Source organism: Podarcis muralis, chromosome 15 (assembly GCF_964188315.1).
Source record: "Podarcis muralis chromosome 15, rPodMur119.hap1.1, whole genome shotgun sequence".
NCBI classification, from domain to species: domain Eukaryota; kingdom Metazoa; phylum Chordata; class Lepidosauria; order Squamata; family Lacertidae; genus Podarcis; species Podarcis muralis.
In genome coordinates this window covers 34,366,311-34,387,247 of record NC_135669.1, presented here as the reverse complement: position 1 = coordinate 34,387,247, position 20,937 = coordinate 34,366,311, and the positions used below count along the sequence as shown (strand labels likewise).

Below are 20,937 nucleotides of genomic sequence, written 5' to 3'. Positions count from 1 at the left end.
TAAAACCCTGCTAATGTATTAAACTGTGTACAATGTTTCTGTAAATATACAATAAACATCTTCCATTCTTCCTTAAATTCATTGCCGTCTCTTCCTCTTAGTTTCATTGTCAATTTTGACATTTCAGCATATTCCATTAATTTAACTTGCCAATCTTCTTTAGCTGGGACACCTTCTTCTTTCCAATGTTGTGCTAATAAAGTCTGTGCAGCCATAGTTGCATACATAAACAAATTATTTTGTGATTTTGGTAAGTCCACTCCTGTAATACCTGGTAGGAAAGCTTCTGGGTGACAAAGGTTGTTTTAAACATCTTCTTCATTTCATTATAGATCATTTCCCAATATTTCTTTATAATTTTACAATCCCACCACATATAAAAAAAAAGTCCCTTCTATTATGGCACTCATCTGTCTCAAAAGACAATGGAGTGCACTGCCGAAGGTCAAATCGCTAGCGGAGCTTTCCCAACTTTTCGTGTTGCTGACATGCTTTTTTAGACATGCATCATTTCGTGACAGTAATTCAGTTTTACTAGCAAACCAGAGATTAAACTAACCCCTTTCCTGCCCCGGGATGAGCACGGCAAGCATTTGTGCAACACACCCACACACTGCAGCCAACACACTAACATATAGGCACACACTGCTTAGAAAGCTCTGCGCTAGGGAATCACAGCGCCAGCTGTGGTTGCAAAGACTGGTAACTCGTAACTGATGCCTCCCACATTGTTTGTGGTGCATTAGAAGCACCAAAGTGACTTCTCCAGAGCGCAAACCTGGGCAGTGTGTATGGAGGTCCTGGGCTGCCCAGATGACAAGACCCTTCTCTCATCCTTGCTGATGTGGTCCAAAGGAAAGCAGAGCAATACATTTGGCGCCAGCTTGGCTGCAGGAGTTGCCAGAAGGGGGCGCACAAGGCACCATCCAACCATCTTAGGGACTCTGTTATGTACTGAAGTTCTCACCCTGGGCCAGCAGGGGGGTACTGTAGATAGTTCTCACTCAGGTCCGCATATGCAAATAAGGAATTGAAAGTGACGTTCAGTGATTGGATAGTTACAGAAAGTTGTTACTGTTGCTTTGTAGTTGAGATCTATATAAGCAGGTTGGCTGAACCCTTCAGCCTAGTTCTGTTCTGGCCTTTGAATAAACAAGAGCTGTCTGAAGAATCGCTGTGTCGTCTGATATGTTCACCCACAACTTAACAGGCTCCACTCTAGATTTGTGTAGGGTCTACTCCTTAGACTTTTCTTCTCCTGAAGATGTCCCGCAAGGCATCAGATTGCTCCTCAGGGTTTGCTCCTGAAGCCTTTCTCACCAATAAATAGAGCTGCAAGGCAGAGGAGGGTCAGTTAGGATCAGAGTTTTCCTTCTCCTAGAAGACGGGCTACCTTCCTAGGTGGACAAGCCCCACCTGCCCCTCTCCTCCACGGCCATCACTTCATAAAAACGTGTTTTGCAGATCGTATTCCATTCTATATTGTCTCCCTGCTTATTTAACTTATATGCAGAATTCATCATGCGAAAGGCTGGGCTGGATGAATCCCAAGCCGGAATTAAGATTGCCAGAAGAAATATCAACAACCTCTGATATGCAGATGACACAACCTTGATGGCAGAAAGTGAGGAGGAATTAAAGAACCTTTTAATGAGGGTGAAAGAGGAGAATGCAAAATATGGTCTGAAGCTCAACATAAAAAAAAACTAAGATCATGGCTACTGGGCCCATCACCTCCTGGCAAATAGAAGGGGAAGAAATGGAGGCAGTGAAAGATTTTACTTTCTTGGGCTCCATGATCACTGCAGATGGTGACAGCAGCCACGAAATTAAAAGACGACTGCTTCTTGGGAGAAAACCAATGACAAACCTAGACAGTATCTTAAAAAGCAGAGACATCACCTTGCCAACAAAGGTCCGTATAGTTAAAGCCATGGTTTTCCCAGTAGTGATGTATGGGAGCGAGAGCTGGACCAAATAGAAGGCTGATCGCCAAAGAATTGATGCTTTTGAATTATGGTGTTGGAGGAGACTCTTGAGAGTCCCATGGACTGCAAGAAGATCAAGGAAGGAAATCAGCCCTGAGTGCTCACTGGAAGGACAGATCGTGATGTTGAGGCTCCAATACTTTGGCCACCTGATGAGAAGACTCCCTGGAAAAGACCCTGATGTTGGGAAAGATGGAGGGCACAAGGAGAAGGGGACGACAGAGGACGAGATGGTTGGACAGTGTTCTCGAAGCTACCAGCATGAGTTTGACCAAACTGCGGGAGGCAGTGGAAGACAGGAGTGCCTGGCGTGCTCTGGTCCATGGGGTCACGAAGAGTCGGACACGACTAAACGACTAAACAACAACAACAACAACAACATTCCATTCTAAATCGTGGTATCATTTGAAACGCTTCGTTTCGTAAAAGCCAATAAGATCAGCTGAAAGAATTGTCTCTGTTTGCAAGGCACCCGGACGCCTCGCCAAGGACTCTTTTATTTTGGAAGCACCTCACGGAGGGGGTGGGAGGGGAGTCCTTAAAAAATAAACAAGGCAAAAACCCCCAACTCCTGATCCGTGCTCCGCCCTCTGGACTACACCTCCCAGAATGCTCCGCGCTCCTGCGCATGCCCACTTGCGGGCCCCTTTGACTGGCAAGTTGTTTGTTACATTAAAACAGCAGCCGCTTTTTCTGCGCTCTGAAGCTCTCCCCTCTCCTTCCAGCTTCAGCTGTTCTTTTCTCCCCTCCTCTTTTTTCTTTCCTTTCTTTCTTTTTTTTGTTGGCTTTGCTTCTTTCTTTTCTCTCCCTCCATCAGCGCCACTTCTTTAGTTAGCAAAAATCTTCCCTCTCCCCCCCTGCAACCCACCGCCTTGTTAATTCCATGACAAATAATATCTTCTTCTTCTTCTTCTTCCATCCCTTTTTCAAAGTCATTATTTTCCTCCTCCTCCTCCACTCTCTGCCTGCGTTGGAGACGTAAAAGGAAGAGGGTGGGAAAATACCCCTTTCGGACAAAGAGGAAGACACCCCCCATCCTCCTCCTCCTCCTCCTGCTCCTCCCCACCCCCCGAAACCTCCCAGGCAACAAACAAGACGCTCCCCAAACTGATGAACTACAAATGAAAAAGAGGAAAAGATGGAATTGCACATTTTAGAGCACCGTCTAAAAGTAGCTAGTGTCGCCAAGGAGAGAATCCAGTTGTTTACCTACGGGCTGATCAAGCTAGCTTTTCTCTCCTCCAAGACCAGGTAACGGGGGACCCCCTTTTTCACGGGGGGGGGGGTGTTGCTCAGCAGCCTTGCCAGCTTTAACAAGAGGCCAACGAGACGAAGCACTGCTGTAAAGGGGGGGGCGGCAGGGGCTTGACTAATTCCCATACAGGAATCAAGGTTGTGGGGAGGGTTAGGGTTAATGGGTCATTCACCACCACCCCCCGACCACCACCCCCACTTCTTTTCCTATTGCTATCCTTAAATGGTTTCGCCGGTCCAGCGAGAGCTTTTCGTTTTATTTTATTTTTTGTGAGTTTCTGCACAAACACGCCCCCTTCTTCCCCTCCCCCCCCCATATAGTCTTTTTTAAAAACAAAAAAAAACCCCAAATCTGCTTTAAAAGATGCTGATGGATTTAAACAGTTGCCGGCAGGGGTTTTCTTTGCGTTCATTGCTAAGTTTAGGCGGCGGTGTGTGTTTTATGAAAAGTGAATAAACCGAGGGTTAAGTGGGGGGGGGGCGTGTTCCCCACCCCCCAAAAAGAAAAACTAAGGACTCGGTCAGAACAACAAAGAGCAGCCCTGAAGAGGGGAGGAGGGGGCAGAGGAGGGCTGTATTGGTGTGTATGTGTGTTTTTATTTTCTGTGCACAGAATTGTGCTAGCAGTTAAGACCATGTAGCGTTTAGTCAAAAAGGTACGTTTATTGCTAAGTATGCAAGAGGCGACTTTCGTGGGTTTCCTGCAACATCATGTTGTTCATATTTTTTCTTTCTTCCTGTCTTTTTGGATAATGAAGGCGGGGGAGAAATGAAGTCAAAGGTTCGGCTTATAAGATCCGTGAATATATCGAGTTGCTGTTGTTGTTGTTTTTAAGACTGTATTATTATGTTTACCGAGAAGTAAAGTGAATAGCCACCCGCCCCCCTCCCTCACCACACACACTCAATACCAGTGCTTCTTGGATGGACACAATTTGAATTGCGAATATATTGTAAATAGAGGGTTGAGTGCTGCCTCCGCCCCCCTCCCGCCCCCCCCCCCTATTGCAGATAGAGCAGAGATGGGGGTTAAGAGAAATAATTCCTCAACTCCACTCTTGGTTTGGAATTGAGTGTTTTTGCAATGCTGCTTGGAATCCACTTCAGAAACCAGTTTTAATAACCAAGCACTCCTGGGGCCCAGGGGAAACTGCTAATAAATTGTGTGTGTGTGTATTTGTTTAAAAATTGAATTGCAGATTGAAAACGAAGGGGAAGGACATGTTTCTCTACCCCCACCCCGCCCGCCCCACCTTAATAGTGTGGCTGAATGAATGGGCATGTTTGCCATTTAATTTGATTACTGTCCCTTATCTCAAGTTTAAACTTCATTGCTTTGAAATGTCCCCCTGATTTGTGGCTTGGCAGTTGACAATGTTTGCTGTGTAACGTTATGTGTCTTTACCTTGTTTACAGCTTGTTTACATTTCAACTTGTTTGCAGTTAAAACACAACACAATTATTTTTAAACATTTAGTTCTGTTCTTTCTCTTGCCCCCCCCCCCCCCCCGGTGACAGATTCCCTTTTGTTGCATTGTTAATTGTGGCACTTTTGGGAGGAATCCCAAAGGCTTTTCAGATGTCACCGATAACCTTTAATTCCTTCTTGTCTTAAAATGCGGGCTTTACACCGGAGCACAAAGTTCTATTGTATCTGTGATTAACACATTGCAGAAATCCTGGAAAAGCTTCCATAAAAAAGAGAGAGTTGGGATCTTATGCCATGACCAGCCTCTTTGTGAATAATTGTTACCACCTGCCACAAAATGGCCTGTTACTTACACAGCAGGAGTCATGTACCAGTCTCCCCACTGCCAGTGATGCTCTCAGCAGCATTGGACCTATTGCCGAAAGTTCAGTGAGCAAAACCAAGTGTTTAAACACTTCCTGGGCTACACCACTTCCAGTGAAGCTTGCCTGTTCCATATATATATATATATACCTTCATTTTTCATAAAAGGCAAAGCTGAAAGCTTTTTCCTGACATGCTACTTCTCTCTGTGCAGGGAGATTCCCTCCCCCTTCCAAAATGGAAAACACAAAACAAACCCACCTGCAGTCTGATGTGGTACAGCCAGAAACTGCTGCTTTGCCACTTGGATTCTGCTGGATACATAAATTGGCCAATAGTATTTTGGGACGTACCATTTCAGTTTGTTGGCGGGTGGGTGTGTTTCATCCTTTTTGAATGCTCTCCTTTGTTTTCTTGTTTTTAAAGAAGCATACATATTAAGTATTATTACTGATTAAGGATAAGTAGTACAGAGTTCACAACTCGTTTGCAAGCTCCTAGGAAATTTTTATACCATGATAACCCTGATTGCTGGAAGGCGCTAATCCTTAATGCATAGCTGTCAACTTGCAGATTTGAAAATAAGGGACCAGCAGCCTCGAAAATAAGGGATCAGCAGCCAAAATAAGGGATCAACAATTACTTTGATAAAATACATATTTTGTTGCGTGCAAATGGCTTTAGATACCTATTAGGTCCATAAATTACCATATAGCATATATATATGCTCTGGTCCATGGGGTCACGAAGAGTCGGACACGACTAAACAACAACAACAATATATTCAACACAAAAAAACAGCAACAAATTGTTGTTGACAAAGCATAGCTGGACATAGAAAGGGCCCCATTACCTTCAGTAGCTTATTTAAGGGACATCATCAATAAGGGACAGCAGCGGGACATGGCGCTGGGATAAGGGACTGTCCCACCAAATAAGGGACGCTTGACAGCTATGTTAATGGTTTCATATTTTGACATTGGGGGACAAATTCCACTCTTCATTTAGACTGACTAGCAATCTTTTGAGTTGTTTTGTTTTGGGGAAGGTGTTTCCTTACATTTCTTCAATCCAGACTCTTTCATCCTTGCCACAAACCTTTTGGCTCAAGGCAGGCAAGCAGAACCCTTGGCTTGCCAAATGCTGCTGAACTACAACTCCCATCATCCCTGGCCATTGGCCAGCCTTTCTGGGCCTGATGGGAGATGTGGTTCAGCAACATCTGGAGGGTGAAGGGTTCCCCACAACTGGAAGTGCATGCTCCCTTGTTTGAACATAATTCTGGATTGTGGCACATGTTAACTTTCAACAGAGAAGTATGGAAGCAGGAGCATACATACATACATGCATAATTTTATTTGTGTGCCGCCTTTCCACGGTTCAAACCATGCTCAAAGCAGCTTACAGCATGAAAGAAAAGACATAACTGCAATGTAAAAGTAGTCATAAACACTAAACAATACATTTAAAAAAAAAAAAAAAAGACAACCTAACTGGACAGTTTCCATACAAATCACAACTATAGATGCAAAACAACAACAACAACAGCGAAACAAACAACAACAACTGATAAACAACACCTCAGCCCAAGAGTCCGTTCAGCAATCTCAGCTTCTGTAGTTGGAGTCAGTCCGGGTCCTACCCTCCCAGGCCAGGTGGGGAAAGAAAGACCTGCAAGGCAGGGAGCAGGTCTTCCAGGACTGACAGCCAAGATGGCTGCAAAGCTTGCCCCTTAATTCCTACCTTGTCTCACCAACAATCCCGACTACTTTAAGGTGCTTTTTCTCTGACTATTCACTCCTGGTATCAGATGCTGCCATTTGCTCCCCTCCTGGCCCCCCAATATACTACCCCCAATTTATTGCTGAATTGGCAAGTGTGTGTGTTGAATAAACATGTGCATGTGTGGTTTGGCCTTAAGAAATGGTCCAAGTCCCGCGGTGAGACTGTGTGGCTGAGTAAGACATTAATGGGCAGAGTCATACCATACATTTGAAGCATCCCCAAAGAATCCTGGGAACTGCAATTTCCCCTCCCAAAGATGTAATTCCTCAACAAGCTGCAGCTCCCAGGGTACTTTGGGGGGGAAACCATGTCCTTCAAATGTGTACTGAGTGTGCTTTGAACGTCTGGTGTTGGCCTGCCCTTGTTGGACAGTGTGGGTGCTATTATGGAAGAGAGTTGCAGGATCCGCATGTGTCTGCCCCATGTGGTGAGCCACTGGCTTCTGGCCCTAGATTGACTCCGCCCGCCCAGACTGGCCATTGGATTTTCTTGGAGAGGAAGGGGTGCAAAAGGGAACTTCCTGTTTCACTTGAGCACTGCTTGAGCATCAGGATCTTCCTGAGTGTGTTTCTGGATCCTTCGTTGTTCTTTGATCTCCGTTTGTTCTGTCTTGATCACTTGGATTCCAGTCCTGACTAGTGACTTATCTCACGGTTCCTGCTTCCTAGATTCTGCCCCACCTTGGGCTTCTCAGTTGGTAGAGCGTAAGACTCTTAATCTTGGGGGCTGTGCGAGCCCCACATTGGGCCAAACATGCCTGCTTTGCAGGGGGTTGGAGTAGATGACCCTTGTGCAGGGCTAGAAACTGAGATATAAAATCCAGGAGCCAGGTGGCACCTTAAAGCTAGGATATGGTCATCACAACGCTATGTCTACCTGCATTTTTTAAAAAGCAACCAAATTACGAAGCAAATGGTTTGTGGGGCAGCGCACCAGCAAAAGATATGCGTGTGTGCGAATCACCTGGCTCGCACAGCACCAGAAGGTGTGCCTCTTTTGGTGCTTTGTGAGCCAGGGGATCCGCAGAGCACTGTGGCAACAAAAGATGTGTGTGTCTCTTGCTGCTGCACTGCCCCGCAGGCCAGCTGACTGGAGCAGCATCACAGCCATACCCGCCCGCCAGCCAAACCTGGCAACCAAACACCTTCACTTCCTCGCAAAAAAGGCCAGTGGCCCTTCTCAAAACATGCCCAGCGCTCAGCTAATTTCCAATGCTGCCCCCGTGGTCCATTCCAACTCTACAATTCTATGACTCTGTCCATAGCCCAGCCTTGGCAATGCCATGCTGACTCTCAACCACTTGCGCTACAATTGCCTTCTGTGGTAACATCCAAACAGAGCACACACCTGTGTCCTACTTGTGCGATCACACACTGAGATCGTGTGGGTTAATTTCTGGAAGCTGCTGGGTGAATGGCCTTCTCATGCCCTGCACTTTGACACTTGAGATGTGTATTTTTAGGAGCCACCCAATTCTTGTGACTGTAATTTGTTTTAAACTGTTTTTAATGATATATTTTAAATTGTTGTGACCTGCTCTGTTGCCTTAGGGTAAAGGATGGGTAATAAATTATTATTATTATTATTATTATTATTATTATTATTATTATTATTATTATTGCAGGCGTTTTTTGCCTACAGTGAGATTTGTTGAGTTTAAACACACCAGAAGCACAAATTGGCTCCTGTTAGGTAAAGATGCATCCTTGTTGAACGAGAGGGACTTTGCACATGCTTAGGAACACTCTGTTAACCTGAACCCCAGATCCTAATCTCTTGCTAGAGCTCCTCCCCTAAAAATAGGTCACCACCTTCATCCCACTCAGTCTGCATACTTGCAAATAAGTACCGGTAGGTTTAGGATTAAGATGTGGAAATTCATTTTTGCAGAATGGAGAATGGGCAACTATGTCGCCCGAGCAGGAAGGCCTGCCCACGTCAAGCTATAATCAGCTGCTTTCTCTCTTTCCCATTTGCCATTCCAGAAGCAGAGAAAGTGGTGACTGTTGTGGCACACTTTGGGGCAAACCAAAGAAAGGATCCTTTTTATTTTATTTTACTTTTTTAAATCTCCTAAACCCTGTCTCCATTTTTAAATGTTTCTCACTTGAAGCCACAATCTCCCCATTCTTAGTTGAGAAGTTGTGTTGAAGTAAGTCAGTAAAGGTAAAGGGACCCCTGACCATTAGGTCCAGTCGTGGCTGACTCTGGGGTTGCGGCACTCACCTCGAGGTTTACTGGCCGAGGGAGCCGGCGTACAGCTTCCAGGTCATGTGACCAGCATGACTAAGCTGCTTCTGGCGGACCAGAGCAGCACCGTTTACCTTCCCGCCAGAGCGGTACCTATTTATCTACTTGCACTTTGACGTGCTTTCGAACTGCTAGGTTGGCAGGAGCAGGGACCGAGCAAAAGCAGCTCACTCCGTCGCGGGGATTCGAACCGCCAACCTTCTGATCGGCAAGTCCTAGGCTCTGTGGTTTAACCCACAGTGCCACCCGCGTCCCAAAGTAAGTCAGTAGGGAATAGCAAAACTATAAATCCAATGCGTTTTTTAAAAGTTATGGGCAAGTTACACTATTCCGCAGCACCTTTGCAACTTAGTACCTTCTGCACTATGATTTTAAAGCACTATGGTACTGCTTACCCCCAAAAGAGTCCTGGGAACTGTAGTTTGTAAAGGGTGTTGTTAGGGGACCACCATTCTCCTCACAAAGCTCCAGTTCTCAGGATTCCCTGGGAAGAGGAATTGATTGTTAAACCACTCTGGGAATTGTAACTCTTTGAGGGGTCAACTGACAACTCTCACCACCTTAAACAAACTGCAGTTCCCATGATTATTTGTGGGAATCCATGACTGCTAATGCTATTCTTGTTAATGCTATCCTAGGCTGAATCAACAGAAGTACAGTGTCTAGAATCTAGATAAAGAGAAGTAATAATCCCACTCTATTCTGCCTTGGTCAGAACACACCTGGAGTACTGAGTCCATTTCTGGACATCACAGTTTTAAGAAGGAAGTTGACAAGGTGAAACGTGTGCAGAGGAGGGCGGCCAAGATGATCAAGGGTCTGGAAACTAAGCCATATGAGGAATGGTTGAAGGAGCCGAGCTGTGTATGTTTAGCCTGGAAAAGAGGAGATAGGGTAGCCATCTTCAAATATCTGAAGGGCCGTCACATGGAAGATGGAGTAAGCTTGTTTTCTCCTAATCTGGAGGGTAGGACTCAGTGGCTTTAAGTTCCAAGAAAGGAGATTTTGACTAAACATCAGTAAGAATTTTCTGAGCGTAAGAGCCGTTTGACATTGGACAGACTCCCACGAGAGGTGTTGGACTCTTCCTTCCTTGGAGGTTTATAAGCAGAAGGATACTCTAGTTGCAATTCCTGCATTGCTGGGGGTTGGACTAGATGACCCTCGGGGTCCCTTCTTCCAACTCTACAATTCTATAATAGCTTTCTGTCTTTTGCTAGCCCCTTTCGCTGTGGGGAAAATGCTGGAGACCATGAAGACACAGCTTCCAGCGGAGCAAAGGCTTGAGTATTCTGAGAGTTCTTTCTCACACACACACCCAACTAGCAGAAGCAAAACCCGGCAAGTGCATTTCCTTAATCTGTATAATCCAGGCTGTCGACTTTGGTTTATCCTGGCTTGGAATTTGGAGAATTTGCACAATAAAAAGTGAGGTGGCAGATGAGGAGATATTGCAGCGATTACATTTTGAACCCCGCCTCCCGTCAGTATTCTTCCTCTCCCTGTTGTCCTTTATTGTGCCTTTTCCTCTTCCATTTTTACTTATCTGGTTACATCCACACCATGCAATTAAACGTGTGGTGTTCTGGGTGCAGCCTCCGTTACTGAAGCTCTCCTACTTTGGGGTTTCAGCTCTCCCCCATGGGGCTTGCATACCCTTCCAAATTTCTCCGATGAAAATAGGGACGATGGCCCATCTGCACTATATATTTAAAACACTCTTATTCCACTTTCAACGGTCAGGACTCCCTCCGAAGAATTCTGGGAGGTGTAGTTTGTTGGGGGTGCTGACAGGTGTTAGGAGACCCGTGTTCCCTTCCCAGAGCTGCAACTCCCAAAAGACGGATTGATGGTTGAGATTTGTAGGACTCTGAGAGAAGCAAGGGTCTCCTAATAAATCTCAGCCCCCATAACAAGCAAATGTCCCCAGGGGCTTTTTTAAAGCAATATCATAATGTTTTAAATGAATGGTGCAAATGTTGCCTCGAGAGTAGACCCATTGAAATTAATGGACCTACGTTCGTCATGTTCATTAAGTTCAATGGGTTTTCTCTGGACCCAAGGAAAACGTAGTTGTAAAATGTTAGCCACTCAACGCATCTGTCTGATGTGCAGAGATGTCATAATATTCTGACAGCCTCATTGCGCTTGCCTGCCACAAATGCATCTCTCCGAAACAAGTGACTCATTAGCTACCAAGATCTGAAATTCCGAAGAGTTTATATCACTTAATGTTTTAGCTTCTACTGTTGCTCTTCTCCAGGAGGAACTATTGCGTGCGGTGAAATCTGCCTGAATCCTCGGCGGCCCTTTGTGAGCCACGAGGTGGGGCGGAAATGCTTCTTTAAATTACAACGGCCATAACAAATCTGTTAGTCATTGGGTTGTCGGAAGCAGCCTTCCACTACGTCAGACCATTGGGTCCATCTAGCTCAGTATTGTCTTCTCTCAAGGTGGGAGTTGGGAGCAGGTCAGCAATAACTCACAATGTGGCTGTGAAGTTAACTGTTTATTCAAAGAAACAGCTCAGGCCTAGTGAGCACAGCAACTCTTCCCAGTAGGACTTGCCCCAATGAGACACTTGTGAGGACTGAAGGTCCCTGCCTTCCCACTGCTCCCTAAGTCTCCTCCTCCCCTGGATCCTTCCCTTGAAATCTGAGACTTATTCGACTTGCCTGTCTATGCTCCTCCATCTTCATACCTCTCCTGGTCTTGGGAGACCATGGGAGAGGGTAGCAGGAGGGGGAGACTCCCTGGCTTCTTCAGCAGCCTGACTCATTTCTGCTTCTTGCCTTCTTCTTCTCCAGCCTCCACTTCTGCCTCTGATTCTGGACCCCTCTCTTTCACAGACTCTCCCTGCTCACTAAGCCCTGTTACCTCTCCATCTCCCAACACCTCCTCTTCCCAGACTTCTCCCTCTGGCTACCCATCGTCGTCCCACCACCATTCCCCAGGCTCTGAGACTTCTTCCCTTGGGAGTTCCCAGCTGGTTCCCCCCACCAATCCTCTGCGTCCAGCCCAACCATGACATTCAACTTATTATCATCTCTTACCGCTTTAAGAGTGTGCGTAGGTCTTTCAGCCAAAATACTTGAGGAAGCATTAGGCTGGGTTGCTTACTGGCCCCTTTTGGCATTCAAATTTTATTCATTCTTCTCAATCAGAAAATCATTGACGCAGCAAGCCCTTGGGCTTTGCCAAGCAAGATGGAGCTTCCACCAGCCTCAAAAGTGGCTTAGATGGGAAGTCACTGGTTGGTCACTGCCTTTGGTCGCATCCATAAAGGTCAAGGGACCCCTAACCATTAGGTCCAGTCATGGCCGACTCTGGATTTGCAGTGCTCATCTCGCTTTATTGGCTGAGGGAGCCGGCATACAGCTTCCGGGTCATGTGGCCAGCATGACTAAGCTGCTTCTGGCGAACCAGAACAGCGCACGGTAATGCCGTTTACCTTCCCGCCAGAGCGGTACCTATTTATCTACTTGCACTTTGACATGCTTTCGAACTGCTAGGTTGGCAGGAGCAGGGACCGAACAATGGGAGCTCACCCCAACCTTCTGATCAGCAAGTCCTAGGCTCTGTGGTTTAACCCACAGTACCACCCGCGTCCCATGGCAGCATCCATACCTTACATCTAAAGCACTGTTATAGCACTAGTAGTCATGATTTCCCCAAAGGAATCCTGAGCTCTGTGGTACAATAAGCAAGCTGAGAGTTGTTAGGAGTTGCCTATTCCCCTCACAGAACTAGAGTTCCCAGAGTTCCCTGGGTTTGATTGTTTAAACCACTTTGGAAACTGTAGCTCTTTGCGGGGAACAGGGCTTAAAAACCTAGAGTTGCCCATCTGCACAGTACATTTAAAGCACTATTACGCCACTTTAAATGGTCAGGGCCTCCCGCAAAGAATCATGGGAACTGTAGTTTGCTAAGGGTGCTGACAGTTCTTTGGAAACCCCTCTATTCCCCTCACAGAACTTCAGTTCCCAGAGTTCCTTTGGAAGGCAGAGTGATAGTTGACCACTCTGGAAATTTCAGCTCTGTGAGGAGAATGGGTCTTAAAAAAACAAACCCAACCCTGTCAGCACCCTTAACAGACTGCAGTTCCCAAGATTCTTCGTGAGAGACCCTGACTTTTAAATGCACGGCGTGTGTGGGATTCTTTTTGCGACAACTGTCTATCTCCACTTTAATATGTTATCATTTTTAATATTGAAAGCTGCTCCGTACGTCTCCTGAAAGGAAAGCAGGTCAAAAATAACAAATCGAGTCAGTTTTTATCTCTGACCTATGCTAGGATTTCAACATCACATTTAAAATGGGAAAACAAGGCGGCTGATTGGGGGACGGGGGGGTGGCAGTAAACTGCCTCAAGTGTCCAGCAGGACTGCTGACAACGCTCAAGTGTGTCTCCTGCCAAAGGTTGCGGCTTTCTGCCTTGAAATGCCTTTTTGTGAGGTTCTTCTGCGCATAAAGCAAAGTACATATTTGACCAGCTTTTGCGATGACCTCCTCCCACCTTTCCTGCCTCTGCTCTCTAACCCACACTTAACCTGCGCCGAATACTCCTTTTACACAAGACTTTGCACATATTGACCCGAGAAGCTGTGCCACAAATAAGTTTACTCTGGACTCTCGAGCTAAGAACGAGAGAGACGCAAACATCGCTTTGCACAGCCTGTTCTTGCTTCCCCTTGAAAAACAGGGCCATTAAGAGAGAGTCAAAGGGCCAAGACATACTGGGATTGGGGGGGTGGGAGGGGGGGTCACATAGAGGTAATATCTGAAGAGCTTCCAAAGTCCCAGATTGCCAGCAGGCTGTGGAAGGAGACTGGAACTGGGTTCTCAGAACCAAACTCAGCCATAATCATGGAACCATAGAGTTGGAAGGGACACCCCCAGGGTCATCTAGTCCAACCTTCTGCAATGCAGGAACCTCAGCTAAATCATTTGTGATCATTTTGACATTATTAATTATTATTATTATTATTATTATTATTATTATTATTATTATTATTTGTGTTTTCTTGATCTTTGGTTACAAATGAATTAAATATATAAAAGGAGTCCAGAAAAAAAATATTGACAACAACAGGTGGGAGTGCAGTGCAGTATTATTATTATTATTATTATTATTATTATTATTATCATCATCATCATTATTGCTATTAATGGTGATGCACTTAGAAACTACAGTGGTACCTCAGGTTACAGACGCTTCAGGTTACAGACTCCGCTAACCCAGAAATAGTACCTCAGGTTAAGAACTTTACCTCAGGATGAGAACAGAAATTGCGCAGTGGCAGCGGGAGGCCCCATTAGCTAAAGTGGTACCTCAGGTTAAGAACAGTTTCAGGTTAAGAACGGACCTCCAGAATGAACTAAGTTCTTAACCCGAGGTACCACTGTACAGGGTGAGTCTTTTAAAAGAGGCCCTGTGGAACATGTGTACTCTGTATCCACGGGGCCACTTTTAAAGGACTCACCCTGTACATAATACTAAGGGCTATCACCCGATTCACTTATCAACCCCACAAACTCCTTTGCCCTTGCCACACACCTAACCAACCACTTTCCTTTGTGCCTCTCTCACCCCCTCAAGCATCACACCCCCCTCCCACAGCTTGCCCCACTCCCTCCCTCCCCAAGCCCCCCACCCTTGGGGAGAGTTTGCTTCACAAGGGTTGCTTCTCCAAATGGATTGGTAAATCTCCATTAAACAGCTCAACTGAGCCTTCCTGCCACTTGTGTTGTGGTTGACATGGCTGCCTACAGGTAGAGCATTTCTATGCTTAGGGGATGCGTGGAAATTGAGGTGGCTCAGTTGGTTAGAGCGTGGTGCTGATAACGCCAAGCTTACAGGTTCGATCCCCGTATGGGACAGTTGCAACTTCCTGCATTGCAGGAGGTTGGACTAGATGATACCTTACTGGGATCCCTTCCAAACTCTACAGTTCTATGATTCTAAGAAGAGTTGTAATTTGATTGATACGGTATTATTTAATATAATATTGCTGGCTGTGCCATTGTGTTGGGGTGGGAAGTTTCCCCCCCCAAAGTTTTGCTGCTGGAGGGACTGTGTTTGTTTATGGGATTGGCAAAGCTGCCCATTGCTTCCAGCCAACTTATTATTATTATTATTATTATTATTATTATGGTTTTAGAGGTCAAAACCGGTACTTTGAATTGGGTCCAGAAAGGCAGTCAGGGCAGGATTGTCTTTATATGCTCAAACCGTCTTTCCTCAGTGAGCAACCTGGCTGCTGAATTCTGCACCAAACAGAATCCAAACAGTCTTCAGAGGCAGCCCCACGTATAACAGAGTGCGGTAATCTATCCTAGATCTCCCTGTCTTCTGCCCTACCGGTCACTTCCTCTCCTCCTCTCCCTGCTTCTTCCTCTGCTTTCCTCCCTCTTCCCGCCCACCCAGCAACCAGAAGGGGAAATGACAGGTCATTCTTGCCAGAGCTTCCAGAGCATTCTTGAAATTAGCCTACAGGCCATTGGACTTTCCAGCCTCCCACACGGCTGTGCACCGTTTTCATGTAGTCCGTAATACATACTTGCATGCCCTGCTTAACTTCCTGTGAACCGTGTGGTGGTTTGGACGTTGCTTAGAGCCTGGAACCTTCTCAAATGCAAACAGTAAGGCTTGGAATGGTGGTTGATTTTGTTCATTCCTTGGTTTTGAGCTGCCTCTGAGTTATGTGAAACATGCGCAGGACTGTGCTCCTTTTTAGTTTTACTCTGTAGGACCTGTGTCTCTTCCAAGCCCTGGGGCTTAATTAAGTAAGTTTCTACTGCATATGGAAGCAGCCACTTCTTGGCCACCTTCACTTGTAGCGATAAACCAAGAACACCAACTTAAGAAAACTGGTGTGCACAGCTCTGGCACTCTGGCTGACCCAAGCCAGAGTTGGAAAGCATCTACCCAGGAAGCAAACCAGCTTCTTGGGAGATCCAGATGTCCTGATTTGTTCCTCCTTATCAAGCCAGAATCGCAAGCCAGATTTAAACCAAATTCTGTTCTTGCTTTAGGACAGGCTTAGCCGGAGGGATGCTTTCCAGGTGGACTACAAGTCCCATTAGCTCCAGCCAACATGGCCAGTGATCAGGAATGATGGGAGTTGTAGTCCACTAACCTCTGAAAGGCACCCCATTGACTACTCTGAGAGAACATTCTGCAGGCAGCTGGATGAGGGAGCTGCTCAATCTCGATTGGTTAAGTCACATCGTAAAGCAATGCAGTACAGAGAAGGCTTAACGTTCTTACCCAAAGACCTTTTTTTCCCTTTTTTGCAAGACTACCTTCACTCATGTCAACCTTCCTGCCTGAAATCCTCCAAGAATGTGCCCAGTCCTCTTTTAAAGCCACGCAAGTTGTTGGCCATCACTGCCTCCCACTGTGGGAGGGAGTTCCACAGTTTAACTAGGCACTGCATGAAGAAGTCCTTTCTTGCACCTGTCTTGAATCTTCCAACATCCAGCTTCATTGTCCCTTGTGGTCCCTTCCTACTCTACAACGCTAAGCCATTTCGGGCTTTATGCTGTAGTTTGTAACACCTTGCATCCATACCTTATATCCAAAGCACTGTTACAGCACTAGCAGTCATGATTTCCCCGAAGGAATCCTGAGCTCTGTGGTACAATAAGTGTGCTAAGAGTTGTTAGGAGTTGCCTGTTTCCCCTCACAGAACTGGAGTTCCCAGTATTCCCTGGGCTTGATTGTTTAAACCACTTTGGAAACTGTAGCTCTTTGTGGGGAACAGGGCTTAAAAACCTAGAGTTGCCCATCTGCACAGTACATTTAAAGCACTATTACGCCACTTTAAACAGTCAGGGCCTCCCGCAGAGAATCCTGGGAACTGTAGTTTGCCAAGGGTGCTGACAGTTGATTGGAAGCCTTTCTGTTCCCCTCACTGGACTTCAGTTCCCAGAGTTCCTTTGGAAGGCAGAGTGATAGTTGACCACTCTAGAAATTGTAACTCACTGGCAGCCGGCGCAGGGCCTTCAGGACCGGTGGTGCATGATGGTCCCATTGAACTGCCCCATTTACCACCAAAGGAGCTGCATAATTTTATTATTTATTTATTCATTCATTCATTCATTCATTCATTCATTCTTTCCCACCCATCTGGCTGGGCTTCCCCAGCCACTCTGGGCGGCTTCCAACAAAGTATTAAGATACAGTAGTCTGTTAAACATTAAAAGCTTCCCTAAAGAGGGCTGCCTTCAAATGTCTTCTAAAAGTCTGGTAGTTGTTCTTCTCTTTGACATCTGGTGGGGGTGCGTTCCACAGGGCGGGTGCCACTACCGAGAAGGCCCTCTGCCTGGTTCCCTGTAACTTGGCTTCTCGCAGTGAGGGAATCACCAGAAGGCCCTTGGCGCTGGACCTCAGTGTCCGGGCAGAATGATGTGGGTGGAGACTCTCCTTCAGGTATTATGCACCAGGTGCAGCCTCCAAAGGCAGCCCCTCATGCATCTCAGTCCAGACGGCAGGTTGCTGTGGAGGACTGTCGAGGGAGGACACCCGATCGCCCATAGCAGGAGACCTCACACTGTGCATGAGGATCTCCACACACTCGTCCACCACATGGCTGGCTTGCGTGCAAAATTCCAGAAGGGAAGAGTAATTTAGAAGGGGAGATATGCGTTCAGGAGAATTCACGGCCTACTGGGTTACAGGCTCCTCTGCGGATGGCATTGGGGGTGGGGGGCTTCTTTCTTTTATTGCTAAGTCAGTTGGCTGCCTCGCTTCCCCCTCAATGTGCCAAGTTTGCAAAAAGCGAGCCGCCCAGCTGTTCCAAGATACAGATCTGTTTCCTCTGCCACGGTATTAATTACATGCCTGCTCTTCCACACCAGCCAGTCCAAACATCTCCCGCGTCCAGTAACTTCTAAGGAAATTTGGAATTTGCTTGGAAACACTTGTCAGGGTGATCATCTAGCCCTGGGTGGGTTGTTCCTGGACAGATTTCTTGTTGACACAGGAATATTCATTTGATTCGAAGAATGGTTTGTGTGCCATTTTCCTTGGCCCGCCCGCCATAAAATGGCTTTCCAATGTGGATGGCTGTTTTGATACAGTCGTACCTCGGAAGTCGAATGGAATCTGTTCCGGAAGTCTGTTCAACTTCCAAAACCAAGGCGCACCTTCCAATTGGCTGCAGGAAGCTCCTGCAGCCAATCAGAACCCGCGGAACCTGCATTGGACGTTCGGGTTCCGAAGAACATTTGCAAACTGGAACACTCACTTCCGGGTTTGCGGTGTTCGGGAGCCAAAACGTTTGACTCGCAAGGCATTTGACTTCCGAGGTACAACTGTATATAAAAACAAAGCCAAACAATATCCAAACTGTGTGTCTCAATTGCACCTGCAACAGCAACACAAAATAAGCAAGCTGTTGGAAGAGTGGCAGGTGCAGATGTCTTTTCTGTGGCCGCCCCTAAGTTGTGGAAATCCCTGCCAAGCAAGGCTTGTCTCACCCCTCTCTTGATGGCCTTCAGTAATACTGCAAAGGTCTGTTGTTCTACAGGTGGTAGCCTGGATTTTTGGGGTGCAGTTAACTTAGATCAGTGGCTAAGGATACAAAAGTAAGACCAGCAACAACCTGTTCCTGTGTGGGGTGTTCTTAGTCAAGGATCTGGCCAGCCCCTTTTTCCAGGATCCGTCCAATAGTAAAGCAGGAGGGGCGCAGAGGGGCATCGTGGCTTCTCACTATGTCATGCAGAGTTCCAAATTCTACAAATAGGGAAAAGGAGCGGACCTTTGATATTGCAACCCTCAAGCAGTAAATTCTTTCCCTATCACCTTCCACATACCAATGACCTTCCTCTAAAGGGAAGGTTTTTTTAACGTTTAATGTTTTTATATATGTTGGAAGCTGCCCAGAGTGGCTGGGGCAACCCAGTAAGACGTGTGGGGTATAAACAGTGCAATTATCATTGTGGAATGGGACATCCCTATTTTCATCGGAGAAATGTTGGAGGGTATGTTATGGGCCACCCATCTGACTGGGTTTGCCCCAGCCACTCTGGGCAGCTTCCAACAAATTAAAAGATCAAACACAGTAAAATATCAAACATTAAAAATTTCCCGTTACAGGGCTGCCTTCAGATGTCTTCTAAAAGTCAGGTAATTGTTTTATTTTCTTGACATCTGACGGGAGGGCGTTCCACAGGGCGGGCGCCACTACTGAGTAGGCCCTCTGCCTGGTTCCCTGTAACTTCACTTCTCGCAAGGAGGGGACCACAAGCTGGACTTCAGTGTCCAGGCTGGGTGATGTGGGTGGAAAGGGAATCCCTTCCAAACCTACAGTGCTGTGGTTCTGTGACGCCATGACAGTTTTAAAGTGGCATTGTTGTTGTTTAGTTGTTTAGTTGTGTCCGACTCTTTGTACCCCATGGACCATAGCACGCCAGGCACTCCTGTCTTCCACTGCCTCCCGCAGTTTGGTCAAACTCATGCTGGTAGCTTCGAGAACACTGTCCAACCATCTCGTCCTCTGTCATCCCCTTCTCCTTGTGCCCTCTGTCTTTCCCAGCATCAGGGTCTTCTCCAGGAAGTCTTCTCTTCTCATGAGGTGGCCAAAGTATTGGAGCCTCAGCTTCACGATCTGTCCTTCCAGTGAGCACTCAGGGCTGATTTCCTTCAGAATGGATAGGTTTGATCTTCTTGCAGTCCATGGGACTCTCAAGACTCTCCTTCAGCACCATAATTCAAAAGCATCAATTCTTCAGCGATCAGCCTTCTTTATGATCCAGCTCTCACTTCCATACATCACTACTGGGAAAACCATAGCTTTAACTATACGGACCTTTGTTGGCATTATAGGGCATTAAATGTGCCTCATGAGCCCAGCCACTTTTTCTGCAGTTGGCAACAGCATGACCACATTGAGGTGACCACTTCAGACCTTCCTACTAAATCCAGGGAGGCTGAGCATGGCCTGGTCAGGGCTGGCTCATGTGGGGACATTGGGGTGGGAGTGAGGCACACCCCACTCCGCCATCTCTGCTCTCCACTTGTGTTGGGAAATCCCCTTTCAGACAGAACGCCTGAACAGCGTCTATGTGGTTCGTCAGCAGATTCCCTAACCCTGCTAACTCTGAGCTGAGCTTCTCTGAGCTAATATTTATCCATGCTCTGGTAAACTCCAGATTAGACTGTCCCAAATGTGTTGTGTGCAAAGGCTTAATAAAAAAAAAAAAAGCCATTCACTGACTACTGCAAATTCAAAATGTAGCAGGGGACTTGCTGTTTGGGACCAGGAGGTTGGAACCATACCTTGCCAATGTTTAAGCGACTGCACCAGCTTCAGTCTGGTTCTGGGCTCTGTCCAATGGCATCTCTTGTTGTATCTCACCATGCCCACTGGTGCGACTGCCATTTAGCGCGACATGCCAGAGTATCGGTCAAAAAGCCTCTGTTCCACAGTGCAACAAATGGACAAAAGCACTAGCAGTATAATCTGGAAAAGGGAACACACAATTCCTCGTATCAGGATGCATGCTATATATCAGAGCAACATCATCTGTGTTGGTTCCTTGCCTGTTCCTGGCTGGATTTGACATTTTTAATGCATTTAGGAGATTGGAGATTGGGTTCCCTGAAGAATGGCCTCTTGACCTTGACATTCTTGACCTTGAGATCATCTTCAAAGGCCTCTTTTCTGGATGCCCAGGGTTAAAAAAAAAAGGTTAAAACTCTGTGTTACATGCCACCCCAATCCCCAAGTGGTGGGAGACTCCAGGGGTTCCAAACCCTCTTCCAGAGTTTGATTTCCTTAGAATGAAGGCCAATGGAGAGTATGGTATCTTTAGTTATTTACATATCTTTAGTTATTTACATATACGATACGATGATCTTTA

The 20,937-nt window shown here is 46.4% G+C and overlaps 1 protein-coding gene across 1 annotated transcript in view; it reads left to right on the top strand.

Annotated features, from left to right (window-relative positions):
* The first annotated feature begins 2,647 nt into the window (after positions 1-2,647).
* Positions 2,648-20,937, top strand: part of CASTOR2 (cytosolic arginine sensor for mTORC1 subunit 2) — a 47,877-nt gene continuing 29,587 nt past the window's right edge. The window contains exon 1 of the mRNA XM_028707847.2: positions 2,648-3,239. Within this exon, the coding sequence (XP_028563680.1) occupies positions 3,127-3,239 (113 nt within the window). The 5' untranslated portion in view covers positions 2,648-3,126. The remainder of the gene's footprint in view (positions 3,240-20,937) is intronic.